General features: G+C 26.4%; 1 protein-coding gene and 1 pseudogene across 1 annotated transcript; both read right to left on the minus strand.

The window, feature by feature from the left end:
• LOC145033105 (E3 ubiquitin-protein ligase ATL42 pseudogene) lies at positions 1 to 1,557 on the minus strand (annotated as a pseudogene).
• A 1,719-nt stretch (positions 1,558 to 3,276) lies between these two features.
• On the minus strand, positions 3,277 to 5,053 carry LOC144997357 (Ribosomal protein S5 domain 2-like superfamily protein). The gene is made up of 7 exons (XM_078957249.1): positions 4,824 to 5,053; positions 4,484 to 4,597; positions 4,238 to 4,359; positions 4,043 to 4,115; positions 3,865 to 3,932; positions 3,638 to 3,770; positions 3,277 to 3,516 (listed from the first exon to the last, which is right to left on the minus strand). The coding sequence occupies exons 1-7, from the start codon at positions 4,927 to 4,929 to the stop codon at positions 3,401 to 3,403; spliced, it is 732 nt and encodes a 243-aa protein (XP_078813375.1). The 5' UTR covers positions 4,930 to 5,053; the 3' UTR covers positions 3,277 to 3,400.
• Positions 5,054 to 15,733: the final 10,680 nt, after the last annotated feature.

Here is a 15,733-nt window from a genome sequence, read left to right on the forward strand (position 1 = left end):
TTTTTCAAGCTGGGCCGTTTCTTGTTGGCTCCTTTTTAGTTTTTCCTATGAGAAATTGTACCAAAAAATAAAACTAAATTACAAAGAGGATTACACTTTGGAGGTTAGGGTTCATGTACTTTGCTCTTATAGTAATCACAATAACCAAAGTCCAAACTACAAAGAAGATTATGCCTAAACATTTCTTATGGACCTTCACCTTCTTACGATGCATTAGACCACTTATACAAATATATTATAAATGCGATTGGGCCTGTAAAATGAAATATTGGGCAACAAAATTTGATTCAACCATCTACACATTTTGAACATCATCAACTTCTCATTTCAAACGAATTTCCCTCCCGATTTGTGAACCATTGAATTGTCCTTTTTGCCATCGGCAACCAAACGCTTTGTAACTTCACATCTTTCGCATTACTAGCCCAATATGAACTTCTTGTTTCTCTAAATCTTGAGACATTTGTAATCTCTGACATTGACCTCTTCTGCATACCATCTGCCTCCTCGTCCGTCTGAAACCTAGGAAACTGCAAATTCGAAATCGATGTTTCGCCACTATCAAGGGTTTTAGCAACCTTGGATTCATATAATCTTCTTCTTTCCATATCCTCCTTAAACTTCATTGCTTGTTCAACATCTATTTCAAATCTCCCACTACCCGAAGGTGAGAAATGCTTCTTTGAAACCTCATTAAGCATCTTCGAGTTCAAAAACATTAAGTCTGAGGAATTCACATCACTCCACCGACTCTTGCAAACAATGTCGGATACAATGATCCTATGTTTGAACTTATCCAACATTTGATCTCCATATTGAATTAAGACATCTTCTTTAGGGCTCTTTGAAAATTTCCTAAAGCTATTTCCTATACTAAACCTCGATGACCTAGAAGAACCATCGTGTTCCCTCCTAACAAACACTTCAAGATTATTAAAACCCTCGTCTTGCGTATACCTTAAACTATTTGTGCATGTGAAATTTGTGATATCGGATAAAACAAATTTATACCTACAAAGAGGACAACTAGAGTGACTTTCTAGCCATTGATCGATGCAATTCATATGAAACGCATGCCTACACTTAGGCAATAACCTTAAAACCTCCGAATCTTCAAACTTCGATAAGCACACTACACACTCTAGCCCTTCTTTTGATCCTTTAAGTGATGAGAATCTAAAAAAAGGCAAAGATTCGATTGCTTTTTTGTCAATCCCAGAAAACCGTGACCTTGAGCTAGGAAGTTGATGAGGGATTTGTTGAAGTACATCCGATTGACAGAATTTCATGCAAGCAAGTACGAGAAATGTTAAACAAAACATCGTGCATAGCACCCCGATGACAATAACAACACTTGGATGCACAGCACGCATGCGCCCCGGATTTGAATCGGTTGAATTTTGTTGTGCGAAAACATTGGGAAAGAAGAAGATGGATATAAAGATAAGGGGTTTGATCAATCTTGTGTGATTCATTCAAGAAATTTGGAGTTCTTGGAGAAAATTGGAGTGTTGTTTTTGTGAAGTTTCTGTTCATTTTAATCAAATGTGGTCTCTTTCAAGAAAGTTTAATTTAATGGAATATTAGTATGGAAAAGTAATCGTATGGTCCATGTTGGAGGGGGTTGTTCCTTTGTTTTATATATTGGCCGCCTTTGTCTTGTCGGTAAGTCACCACTCGCATCATTATTGAATGGAATTATCGTTTCTTACAAATGGCATGCAGTTTGGTTTTAGTTGTTTATAATGTTATTATTGTTAAATACATTTATGGACACAAGATGTTAAGAAATAAAAATAATAATGGTTCTTACAGATAAAAAGGAGTAATTGTTTGAATATGTTGAATACCACGCTCGACATTCAAGAATAAACTAACTTGTAACAATTACTTGGGACATTATTTGTCTTGTCGTTATGCCACCATTCGCATCTAAAAATGAATGGATTTTATCTTTTTCTAACAAATGGCTTATTTCGGTTTTATTTGTTTTTAACATAAATACATTTTTGGGGAACCAACACATAATGTTAAGAAATAAAATTTATGATGGTTCTTATAAATTTTTAAAAAAAAAGTAATTCATTTTAGGGAAGTTCCCTTACATCTAGAATAAAATTTATAAGCAAGGTTCGTAAATTATAAAATCATTTGATAGATTTCGAATATTTTTTTAGGATATACGAAAAGAACAAGAGACAATATAAAATTCAAAATTGTTCATATTAGTTTCTAATTGGTTTTTAGTTATGAAACTTTTCATAGTGAACAGAATTTTGTTTTTCGTTTTGTTTGTATTGTGTCCCAAAATATTTTATACAGGCCTTTTACACCTTATATAACCTTTGTACACCAATATAACATTTCTTTTTAAAAAAAGAATAGGACTTTAAAATGTACTTCGAATCCCTTATAATTTACTTCAAAACTTTAAAACCGTTCTAAATATTTCAAAAACATGATAAAAAAAAATGAGAAGAATTTACTTTTATTATACCTTATGTTCGAAAAAAAGTCCACATGATTAAAAAAAATAAGAATTTACTTTTGTTATATACCTTATGTTCGAAAAAAAGTCCCCATCATACGAAAAATAATTTAGAGAAAACTAAAGGGAACAGTTTCAAAATTAAGTATCCTATATTAAAAATCCTACGACTTTAAATAAGAGGCAACAATAATGAACTTGAAACTCTATGTAGTTCAAAACTAGCAAAGTTTCGAAGTAATGACCATTTTAACATTTTATTAAAATGATGATCAAATTACTTTATATATAATATAATTACTAGAAAGGATCATTTGGTGAATATCCCTTTCGCCAATCATTAACTTATGACCAAAATTAATGAACTTGAAAATCTATGTAGTTCAAAACTAGCAAAGTTTCGAAGTAATGATGATCATTTTATATATATAATTTCGAAAAATGATCATTTGGTGAATATCCCTTTCGCCTGTCATTAATTTATGACCAAAATTCATATTATATAAAGTCATTTGATGTCGAATACCAAAATGGACCGCAAGATGGACCCTAAAACATATAAGGACAAGTACAAGAAATATTGTGACCCCATGGATTAAATATATCGTATATCTTTAAATCTTTAATTAAACAAACACGAGAAATGACTGGACATATATTCCACTAGATATTAATAACATTATCTAAAATTGTTCTTTCACAAAAGCAAAATATATTAATTTAAAATTATATTATAGACCAAAACGAAAAATTTTAGTAATCTAACTCAAAACTATTTCAATACAACATGACCAAAAACAATATAATACTCGTCTTAAATTAAGTTCAAAAATTCAAGCCCTTGATAATTAACAAAAAAAAAAAAAAACGTACAAAGAATTATACATTCAATTGCATTAAAAAAGGTCTTAATTAAGCTGCTTTAGATGAGTCATTCCCTGGTTTCAATTTTAAGTTGTTTCTGATAAAATCAGACAATTCAGCTGCAGCAGGGCGTCCCAATTTTAGACAGCTGAAATAATCATCCACTGTATGCAAACATAAATTAGATTAAACCAAAAACATATCAAAATTATTATTTCTTAATTCTTGCATTTGTTGACGTGGATTAAATTTGATGAGATCTATGAATGAAAGATAGATAGACACCTGTCATTACGCCATGTGTCACGGATGTAAGAATCCCATGTTCCGTTATTTCACCTCGTGATTTTAATGAACCTTCTGGAAGAACGGAAGCTATAGAATTTGGGAACACCAAATATACAAATGACTTCACTTTCTGTTAATTAAAAAAAAAAAAAAAAAACAATTTTCCATTATTATTGGTGCCTAAAGTTATCAAGTATTTCGATTTATAGATAATGGCAAATAACCTGTTCTTCAATCTTGCTTGGGTCAAGTAAAATTTGACCGTTTTCAGACATACAACAACATATTGCAACTACAAAAAGTCAAAAACAAATAAACGAAGTTTAAAAATCAAGCTTCCAATATATACAGAAAAAAAAAAAAAAAAAAAGTTTATTGAACTTGTTCATGAGTTTATCTTACTAGCAAGATGCTTTAATGGAGTCCCAGCATCTACTAGAGCAGCACAAGCTGCATTTATTGCACATGGAAGAAGCTAAAGGAAACTAGGTCAAGAAATCCATAGATATGTAAATTGAGTTCTATGATAGATACTAATCATAGGAAAAAGATTACTAACATAAGCAAAAGCAACAAGGAAAAAAGATTAAAGGATACAGCACCATCATCATTGACAACTTGAATGATAATTGAAGTTGTTGTATTGGGATGAACATTCAAGAGGCAGATGCTTTGTAATGTCTTCTTCATCACCATTTCATATTCCCTCTCTGGTTTCCCTATTTTGCAATAGTTTGTAATTTGTATTAACTTTTTTATTCATAAGTTAGCACCATGGAGAAATTGCAAAAGGAATGAGATTCGTATACATTATGGATGCATTAACAAGAGAAAAAAACTCACCACTCTGTCCGGTTTTTGGTTTCCAAATGACTTCAATGCAGGCCTTTTCAGGGTTTTCGTTTTTCCTAGTTCCAGCTTTGGGTCCATAAACAGCAGCAATAACTTTTGTGTCACCTGATTCCAGATAAAAAAGCATCATTCAGAAGTAAGAAAAGAAGATTAACGAAAGAACGATAAAACCCTAATATTGTTCCGGAATGAGAATCATATTTGTGTAGAACCCCAAAATTCACAAGTTTATAAACACTAGCGAGATGCAATATGAATCTTCTTGAAGTTTCGAAGATGAAACAGAATTGCAGAACTGAAGGAGTAATGAGAGAGAGAGGGGAAGAAGTACCTTGAGCCCAGCTAGCGGAGCCATGAGCACGGTGGAGTATGCCTCGAGTACAGGCCACCGGTCTTCGTTGATTAGGGGCCCGCCCATCTGCTCTATCAACTTCCATGATCGCCGATGAATTGCCAAAGGAAATACAATTTTGCAGAGGGAGTGGTCGTTAACTTTAGGGGTTAGGGTTTATGCCAACCAGGTGCTTTTCGAACAGCGACCAAACTGCGTAAGTGCTATCAATAATATTCCGTTTATTTGTGATTACATTGGGTACATTCGGTTTACATAAAATTAAAGGAAAATTACTTTTGATAGTAATTATCTTTTGCGTTTGTATTCATTTGGTTTTTTTTTTTTTTTTTTATTATTCAATATACCATCGAACTTGTTGTTTGTGTTCACCATAACCCTTTTGATCGGCTTTTGACCTTTGATAGTCGGTCAAAGGGTTACGGTGAACACAAACAACCAAGTTCGATGGTATATTGAATACAAAAAAAAAAAAAAAAAAAAAAAAAAACAGCAAAAGTTAATTACTATCAAGAGTCATTTTCTTTTTTACTCATTTACAGCAAATCCTACGTTATCTCCTACTAATATTAATGACTTTATGATATTCATTCTTGCTTCTCTTCAAAACATAACTCACGAAAGAACACTATTCAGACATGTATAACTTTGTAATGCACTTGAATATTTATTAGGGAAATCTTGACCAAGCAGGCGTATTTCATGACTACATTTACATTTCCAATCGAATGATTTATCGTATCATGGATTCTAGACAAAATTATAAACGAGTGGAATCACAAGTGCTGTGATTTTTTAGTTTACTTAGCTTTAAGATCAAATTCATGGGATGAGATACAACATCAATATGTACAATATCATGTTGCTTTTGCAGACACATCACTATAATATACCTTGAGGTAAACGTTATGCTGATAAATATACCTCTCATACACAATCATATCCTTTTTAAGAGAGTTGTTGACAGCTAACCACAGTAAGCATAACATAGACCAAGTTTTAACGAAGTTACCCCTCTGAAACACTCTTCATATACGTTATAGCCAAAGAAGGTTGAATTCTTTGATAATTTTGCAACTTTAATTTCATTTAACTTTTCGGGGAAAATGACTCAGAAAGGTAACCAACTGTTGAGTTTGTTCTCATTTGGTCCCTTTCCTTTTTTGTGTACTTAATATACCATCGCAACTTTATTTAAAACCAGTTTATAAGCCATATAAAATTAATTAAAGTTCTATATTAAATTATCAGAATTATTAATCAACTATTTTAAATAAATTTTCACTTAAGAGATATTTTTTAGTTATATAATATTATAATCGTTCATTTAAATAAATATGTGATGTTATATTATATAATAATCCGTATTAATTTTATTTTAATTTTTAATCTGATGTTATTAATTTAATATAATTAAAGTGAAAATATTTAAAAGTTGAAATTTAAAATTTAATGTAATTAGGGTGGAAATTTTAAATTTTGAAATTTGAAATGGATAATTAATATGTTGACAAATGACATGATAAGAGACATATAAATTTAATGAGGAGTTTTAGGTGTGTTTGGCAAAAGTAGTTATTAGCTGGAAGTAGGTAGCGATTAGCTGGTAGCGGGTAGCTGGTAGCGTCTAGTTGGTAGCTGTTAGTGGAAAGTTGTAGCTTTTATTTGTTATATTAATGTTTGGCAAAAGTAGCTGGAAGCTTTTGAAATATATAAAATTACATAAAAAGACAATTGATTAAACATAAATAAATATATAAATACATTTTTAAGGGTAATTATGGAAATTGATTTCAAAAGCTATGTAGCGTTTTGTTAAACGCTACATGAAGTAGGTTTTAGAATCGGAGCGTTTTGTTAAAACTAAAATCTAAACGCTCGTACTGTCAAACGAAGTTTTTTGTTCAAACTAGAGCGTTTTATCAAAAGCTAAAAGCTAAAAGCTCTGTGCCAAACACGCCCTTAATATAATGTTATTTGTCAATATGAGACTAAACTTATTCATTTATTAGAATAGGGAAATTTAGGGACGTTAATAAAAATGAAAACCACTAAAAAAAACTTCTAAAATTTTATTATAATTTATGAAAACAGAAATTTATTTACGAAAAAGCATGAATTATCGGTAAAAATTACGATTTGATCTCTTATTTTCGGTTTACTGGTTTCATTACTTACTTGTTTTATTAAATATTTTGTAATTATTTTAAATTATTATTTTTATCAATTGACTACTATATATGTATTTTAAAACTTCAATTATCATCTATATTATTTATAAATTTTCAATATGTAACTAAATTATTATTTTAATTGATTTTTAGTAACACCATATATACAAATGATTTTGGCGAATTCTTTCCATCAAATTGTTGTACAAAAATATTTCTTACAAGTTTACCTTTCCTATTTAAGAACAAAAACATGACATGTGAAACTTTTCATATAGATGACAAGATTCACTCTTTGTTTACCTCAAATCTACGAACAAATTATCATTATCCTTGAGTGTCTAAAATTAAGAACAAAAAACTTGTACATACAAACTTACAAAATTTTGTAGTTTTCAAAAACATAATAGTTTAATTAACAAAAAGATTGTATCTTTTAGATAAAGCATAGCTTTCAAAAACACAATAGTTTAAGTAACAAAAAAAAAAACATTTAAAATGACGAATTATCGCAAGCATTCGTTCCTTCCTTTTGAGGTGTATGTTTCACTTGAATCCAAGCATTTAGATGTGAGATTCTTCTACGTCTTTTCTCGGTATCCATACTCACCACATCTCAGATACATATGTTATTTTTTAAACTTATATGATGACTTAATTTTATTTTTTTTCCTGTAGTCTAGGTTGGCGCTTGAAAGTAGGCATATATATATATATATATATATATATATATATATATATATTAATATCATTATCATTATATACTTATAAAACTAGTATTTTTCTTTACACCACATTCATTTGAAACTTCCATCTATTTTTCCTTTCACCATATTCATTTAAAACTCCCATGACTTTTCAATTTCTTTATAATAATAATTATTATAATTTGGTTAACTAGGTTAAATAAATATCAAACCTAACAAGTAATCATATATATAAACTAAATTTTAATATTAAAATAATATATTTATTTCTACTAATAAAGTTATGTTTTTTAACATATAACATATTATACTTAATTTATTAGTTTTAATATATTGTTGGATGTAAACCATTATCATTTTAAAGATATAATTTTGGAACAATTTGTATAAAATACTTAAATTATTAATTTAAATATAACATTACAGGGTCAACTTAAATATAAATTTTAGTTTAACTTAAACAACCCAAAAAATATTTTGTAAATAGTTAAAAGTGATAAATTGTAGTATCTTTCTAATAATGATTATAATTTGGTTAATAATTTTAAATAAATATCAAACTTAAATTGTAATCATAAATAAACTAAATTTCAGTTTTAAAATAATATATTTACTTCTACTTATAAGGTTATATCTTTAACTTTTAACATATTATACTTAATTTATTACATTTAATATGATGTTAAATGTAAACCATTATAAGTTTAAAACTACAATTTTTAAACAGTTTGGACAAAATACTTAAATTGTGAACATAAATATAACATTACAATTTCAACTTAAATATAAATTTCAGTTCCACTTAAAAAACTAAAGAATATTTTATAAATAGTTAAAAGTGATAATTTATAGTTATAAATGCTAAAACAAAATTGTAATCTCAATTTAACTAAAATATTTCCCAATGATATTTTTATAATCATTAAAAGTTTTCAAATAAGTAACTTATAATAACTTACAATAACAATAGTTAAAAATAACTCTATATAAATGATTATATTGTTACATTTAAAATCAAAAAATAATGTTTGATGTTTTTAATAATTATAATGATAGAAACTAAAACATTAAGCAAATAAATTTTAAGAAATTAATTAATAATAACAACAACTACAAATAATATTAAATCATGAATTATATTTAATTTTATTCATGTGTAACTCGTCGGTAGAAGTCATTGAAACGATTAAGATTATAAAGTTATAATAGATGTATATATATTATCATATAATTCAAAATAATCAATATATTATATCAATTTAGTATACGAATTATTATATCAAATTTAACAACAACGTTATTTTTATATTTAAAAAAAAACATATATTTGTAAAAAAATTCAACTATATAGGTGTTTATACGCATTATAATGTCAACTTAAATATAAACTTCAATTCCACTAAAAAAAACCAAAGAATATTTTGTAAATAGTTAAAAGTGATAAATTATAGTGATAAATGCAAAAAAACTTAAATTGTAATCTCAATTTGACTCAAAATATTTCCTAAATGTATTTTTATAATCGTTAAAAGTTTCCAAATAAGTGGCTTAAAATAACTTACAATAACAATAGTTAAAATTAACTCTATATAAATGATTATATTATTACCTTTAAAATCAAAAAATAATGTTTGATGTTTTAAATAATTATAATGATACAAATTAAAACCAAAATAAATTTTAAACAAAAATAATTAAAAATAACAAAAACTATAAACAACGTTAAACCATATATTATATTTAATTTTATTCATGTGTAACTTGCAGGTAGAAGTCATTTAAACGATTGAGATTATGAAGTTATAATAGAAGCATATATTATCATATAATTCAAAATAATCGATATATTATATCAACTTAGTATAAAAATTATAATATAAAATTTAACAACGTTATTGTTGTATTTAAAAAACATATATTTGTAAAGACTTCAACTATATAGATGTTTCTGTGCAACGTGCGGGCATTCGTCTAATATATATATATATATATATATATATATATATATATATATATATATATATATAGAGAGAGAGAGAGAGAGAGAGACTCAAGCTTTTTTGAGCTGTGTCGAGCCACATCATTTGTAAAGCTTGACTTAAAGCGACAATTTTTCATATAATTACAATTTTATATATCTTTTCTACTATTATTTATTTGTATATACATATGTGACATCATGCGGCATTTTGTCAAAGTTTAGTGGCAAGTACAAGCCTTGGAACCATGGTGGAACCATGGCTAGCTTTTAAAAACCTTGATATATATATATATATATATATATATATATATATATATATATATATATATATATATATATATATATATATATATATATATCATTATATACTTATAAAACTAGTATTTTTCGTTACACCACATTCATTTGAAACTCCCATCTATTTTTTTCCTTTCACCACATTCATTTGAAACTCCCATGACTTTTCAATTTCTTTATAATAATAATAATTATAATTTGGTTTACCGTGTTAAATAAATATCAAACCTAACAAGTAATCATATATATAAACTAAATTTTAATATTAAAATAATATATATACTTCTACTAATAAAGTTATGTTTTTTAACATATAACATATTATACTTAATTTATTAGTTTTTAATATATTATTGGATGTAAACCATTATCATTTTAAAGATAAAATTTTGGAACAATTTGTATCAAATACTTAAATTATTAATTTAAATATAACATTACATGATCAACTTAAATATAAATTTTAGTTTAACTTAAACAACTAAAAAAATATTTTGTAAATAGTTAAAAGTGATAAATTATAGTGTCTATCTAATAATGATTATAAGTTGGTTAATAATGTTAAATAAATATCAAACTTAAAGTATAATCATAAATAAACTAAATTTCAGTTTTTAAATAATATATTTACTTATACTTTTATTTATATCTATATATATATCTATATCTATATATATATATATATATATATATATATATATATATATATATATATATATATATATATATATATATATATATATATATATATATATAGAGAGAGAGAGAGAGAGAGGGAGGGAGAGAGAGAGATTAAATGAAAACAAAAAAAGATTAAAGATGCTAAGAACCATTATATATATATATATATATATATATATATATATATATATATATATATATATATATATATATATATATATATATATATATATATATATGCGTTTGTAAACTTTATAAAAATATTTTTGTCTATTAAATGTTAAAAAATGAATGGCATTATTGTCAATAAACGAAAATTTTAACCCATTTTTACAAACATATTAATAGATCTAAGTTTTAGATCTAAAAGTTATAGTCTTACAACTTTCTCATTGACTATTAAATTAAGAAACCCAGCTCATTATTTTTCTTTCAAACCAAAAAAAAAAAAAAAAAAAAAACCAGCAACCTCTGAGGCCTCTTAGCTCCGTCGACTCCGCCGCTACTGTCGCCACCACCACCAGCTCTAGTACCACCACTAGTGTCCTCCTTTCTTGTCAGATCTGATCTATTTTTGTTGTTTTCTCTCCTCCTATGAAACATTGTTGTCAGACACCACCAGATCACATTTCTTGCTTCAGGTCTGATCCAATGAAGATCCATAAAAACCTTTAAGATTCAATCAGATTTGGTTCGTCGCCACTCTCCGCCATCAGATTTGAAGACTAAACTATCTTTGCCACTCATGTCCTCCAGATATGTCGTGAACCACTACCACTTCCATTGTGAACAACTACCATCGATCTGATGTTTTGTGGTTGAATTTGATGAGATATGATGAAATTCACCTTCTACCAGTGATCGTGGAACCAAATCTACAGTTGTTCAACGCATCAGAGGATGGATCTATAAGTTTTGACGACTGACGATACCAGATGTATAAGCACCGGCGAACGGTAAGGCCATATCTGCAAGCTCCGGTGAGCAGCGAGAATCCACTACATTCGTCACCATCTAGATCTGGTTCATCTTTGATTCCTTCATATATGTTTCGTCTCTGATCACCTCCATCCACCTTCTTCGTCTTTGGCCAGCACTGAAGACATTCGTCGTCATCCTGATCTGGACAATCTTCATTTTGTTAGGTAAATTCTTGAATGATCATTTATTTAAAGTAGATGCGACATATCTGATACGTAGTGTTTGATAATTTTCTTTAATAGAAAAATATAAGTTTTAAGCTATGAACGTATAAGTTTTTTAGTTAAAAAATCAATAGCCTCTATATATCTATTTTATTAAACTGTGAATAAGAGTATGAAATAATATCAATGTTCTAAAAAGCTCGTCACGGCTCTGTCGTGGCGCGCCATGGCTCCAAGGCTTACAAAATGTCGTCTTAAGTTACATATGTATATAAATATTAATAATAATAGAAAATACATATAAAATTATGAATTATATACAAAATGCTGTCTTAAGTCGCGCTTTACAAACAACATGACTCACCACGACTCAAAAAAGCTTGAGGCTTGACATTGCTACCAAGTCACGGCTTACGTTATTTAAAACGTTGAATAATATACTAAAGTGTGAATTTTGTATAGTGCATATAAGTTGTTTGATATAATGTTTCAACAAAATCAAGTATATTTTTTTAAATTATAAATGATATAAATGAGAGTCTTAAACTGATTTATTAAACTATAAACTAAAGTTTTGAACAATGACAAATCCATAATTAAAATTTAAATGTGTCCAACTTAATTGATATAATAAAATAAAGGTGTTAAAAAAGTTTGGCCATTATATGCGTTTGTTTGTAATATCATTTAAAGGAAAATATAATATTAACTTATATAACAAAGATCAAAAGTAATTAAATATATGTTAACTAATGTCTTACAACTATTTGCCAATTTTGAATCTATCTATATTTATAGTAAAATACTAGGTATGAGATTCATGTATTACATTAGTTTATTTAAAACAAAAAACTAAATATAAAATTCTAAACATATGAGAAGTTTGAATGTAAAAGAAAAATGAGAAAAATATTGAATTATAAAAATTAAAATATTTTTTTCCTCTAAATTTAAACAAATAATTTAGATAAATAAATAAAGAAAAATGATAAAGCTTTAATTTACTAATTTTAAAATTAAAAAGAAAGTTCATTAAAGAAATTAATATGCATTTATTATTACATTTAAATATTATGTGTAATTTAATAAAATAGAAAAACCATAAAATGACATGTGGAAAAAAAATTCAAAATAACCAAAAAATAACATTTTACAAATTGAATAAGAGCATGATAAATGCCAAAAAAATATTTATTTATTAGAAATGATATCTATAGTATAATAGTTTTAGCTTACAACTATTCACCCATTTGGAATCTATTTATATCTATAATATAATATAATAGTTGTTAAAACTAGGTATTGCTCAAGTCAATTATCTAACATAAATTATAAATATAACCATAAAAATATAAAATATATAAACTAAGAATAAAAAAATATAATATAATAATTACATTTTTTTAAAATATAATAAATAATATGAAGTGATAAGTTGGAAAAAAAATTAAAACAATATAACCTATTTAAAAATGAAAGTCATCAAAAACTTAACCTTGAAACTTGAAACTATGTACAGTGCTCATGTACCCTATAGTAAGGGTGAGCGCGGTGCAGTTCGATGTTGTTATTAGCTCAAAACCTCACCATTAACCACAAATGTGGTTAATCCATTTTTAAAACTGCTTGGTGCGGTTATTTTTACGGTTAGATGGTTGTATTTGCGGTGCGGTTTTGTGTTTTTTTTGTGTTGCGGTTATTAACCGCATGGATTTGGTGTGGTAATTTTGTGTGGTTTTTAACCACAGTTTAGAGCTCAAATGGTTTTAAAAGTTCAAACATATTATTTGTAATAATAAAAAAAACCATAAGGTATAAGAAATTAAACTTAAATCACAAACAACTAATATCTTATAAATGTAAAATCAATAGTAATTAACAATAAATATCTTAAAATTGTCTAATTTCACCATTTTTCAAAGGTAAATATAACAAAAAACCAACACTTTTGTCTTCTAGTATTTATCCATCTTTCAGCCATGAAACCTGCCTTATTTTTAATATTTGATATATATATATATATATATATATATATATATATATATATATATATATATATATAATAAAAAAATGTATAAAATATATGTGGTGTGGTGCAGTTTTTTTTGCGGTTTTTGAAAACTAATAATCGCACCGCACCGCAAATTTGCGTTTTTGGAAAACAGAAAACCTCACTATCGATTTTTATTGCGGTTGCGGTTTATGTGGTTTTTGTGATTAATTTTAGTTGCGGTGCAGTTTTTGCTCACCCCTACCCTATATGCTATTATCAATCAAGACTATTATCAATCAACAGATAACTCTTATTTTTCTTTATTTTATACGTTTGACAATAAGTTATATCACGAGAGCTATCATATAGACTTTAGACCATCTCCAACCCATCTTTATTTCCCCCCAAAAATGGAGTAAAAAATAGAGCAAATGGTGTTTCATCTCCAACTCTACTCCAATTTTTTACCTCATTTTTACTCTCAAAAAGTATATTCCTAGTATATTCTATTATTCCAACTTACATAGATAGTCAAACATACCCCTTTACTAATTTAGTTTTAACAAATATATAACTTATATATTTTTTCATTACATTAATATTACATATAAACGATTATATTTATAATAAACTTATAAATAAATATTATACATGCATTTATAAAAATATTACACATACACACTTTTAAATAAATAAACAATAGTATTGTCATTTGTTGGTTTTTATTAGATTATTATTGTAATATATAGGTTACCTACATGTTTAATAGCATATGTTATCATGTTTGTAATATATATTTTAATTATAAGTTTTTATAAAATACGTTATCGTTTTTTAAAATTTCAGTATGTATTTAAAATTTTATATGAATTTGATGAACAAAAAACAAACTTTATATTTATAATTAATTAATATAATTTAATGTATAAAAAAATATTATAAGTATTAAATATTATATTTAAATTATAATTAATAGGTAAAAATGAACTAGAAATGTATAAATATATAATAGAGGAATTAAAACCGACAACACAAAGTTCACCACCATTTTGGGAGAAATGAATAGTATAACACCATATTTGGTGTAATACTATTCATATCCCTCAAAATGGGAGAGGGGGGGGGGGGGGGTAAATGGGGGAGGGTTAAGAAATGAGGGAAAAAATGGAGAATGAAAGTGGGTTGGAGATGCTCTTAAAGAAAATAGAAATATTATTTAGATTCGAAAAAAAATAACAGAATCAAAACTTTAGAGCATCTCCAATGCAATTTTATTTATAGTTTTTTTTTTTACTATTTGCTTGACCACTTAGTATTATTAAACACCATTAGAGAGGATAGTTTTTTTGTTTTTTTTATTGACCACTTAATATATATTGAGTGGTCAATATAGTATAAAGGTTTATCCAATCTAACCATTTATCTTTAAAAATATTTAATTTTACCTACATAATTTTATTTTAGTTGAAATAATATTTATTTCTTTTATAAATAATTATTTTTATTAGATGTTACAAATGTTTATATATTATAACTACAATAAAGTATAATACAAACCATATTTTAATAAAAATATGATGTATTTAAAAACAACTAATTAAATTAAAGGCTTTTAAGAAACAATTAATATAAATGTGGATCAATTAGTTAAACTTTTAAAAAAAGCTATGTTGAGGTTAACCATTGGAGATGTAATTAAGTTAGAGCTTAAAATTAATAGAATGGTGAGATAGCAATAACTTTAAGTTATAAGATAACTTAACCATTGAAGATGCTCTTACAATTAAGGTTATTTGTTTATTTTAACTTATCGTTTAATATAGTTTTACTTACAAATCTTTTATTCTTAATTTTCAAATTGTAAAGATAAAAACACAAAATATATTATATTTTCACTTAAAGTTTTTAACTATT

Source organism: Lactuca saligna, chromosome 1 (assembly GCF_052625555.1).
Source record: "Lactuca saligna cultivar CGN05327 chromosome 1, ASM5262555v1, whole genome shotgun sequence".
Taxonomy (NCBI): domain Eukaryota; kingdom Viridiplantae; phylum Streptophyta; class Magnoliopsida; order Asterales; family Asteraceae; genus Lactuca; species Lactuca saligna.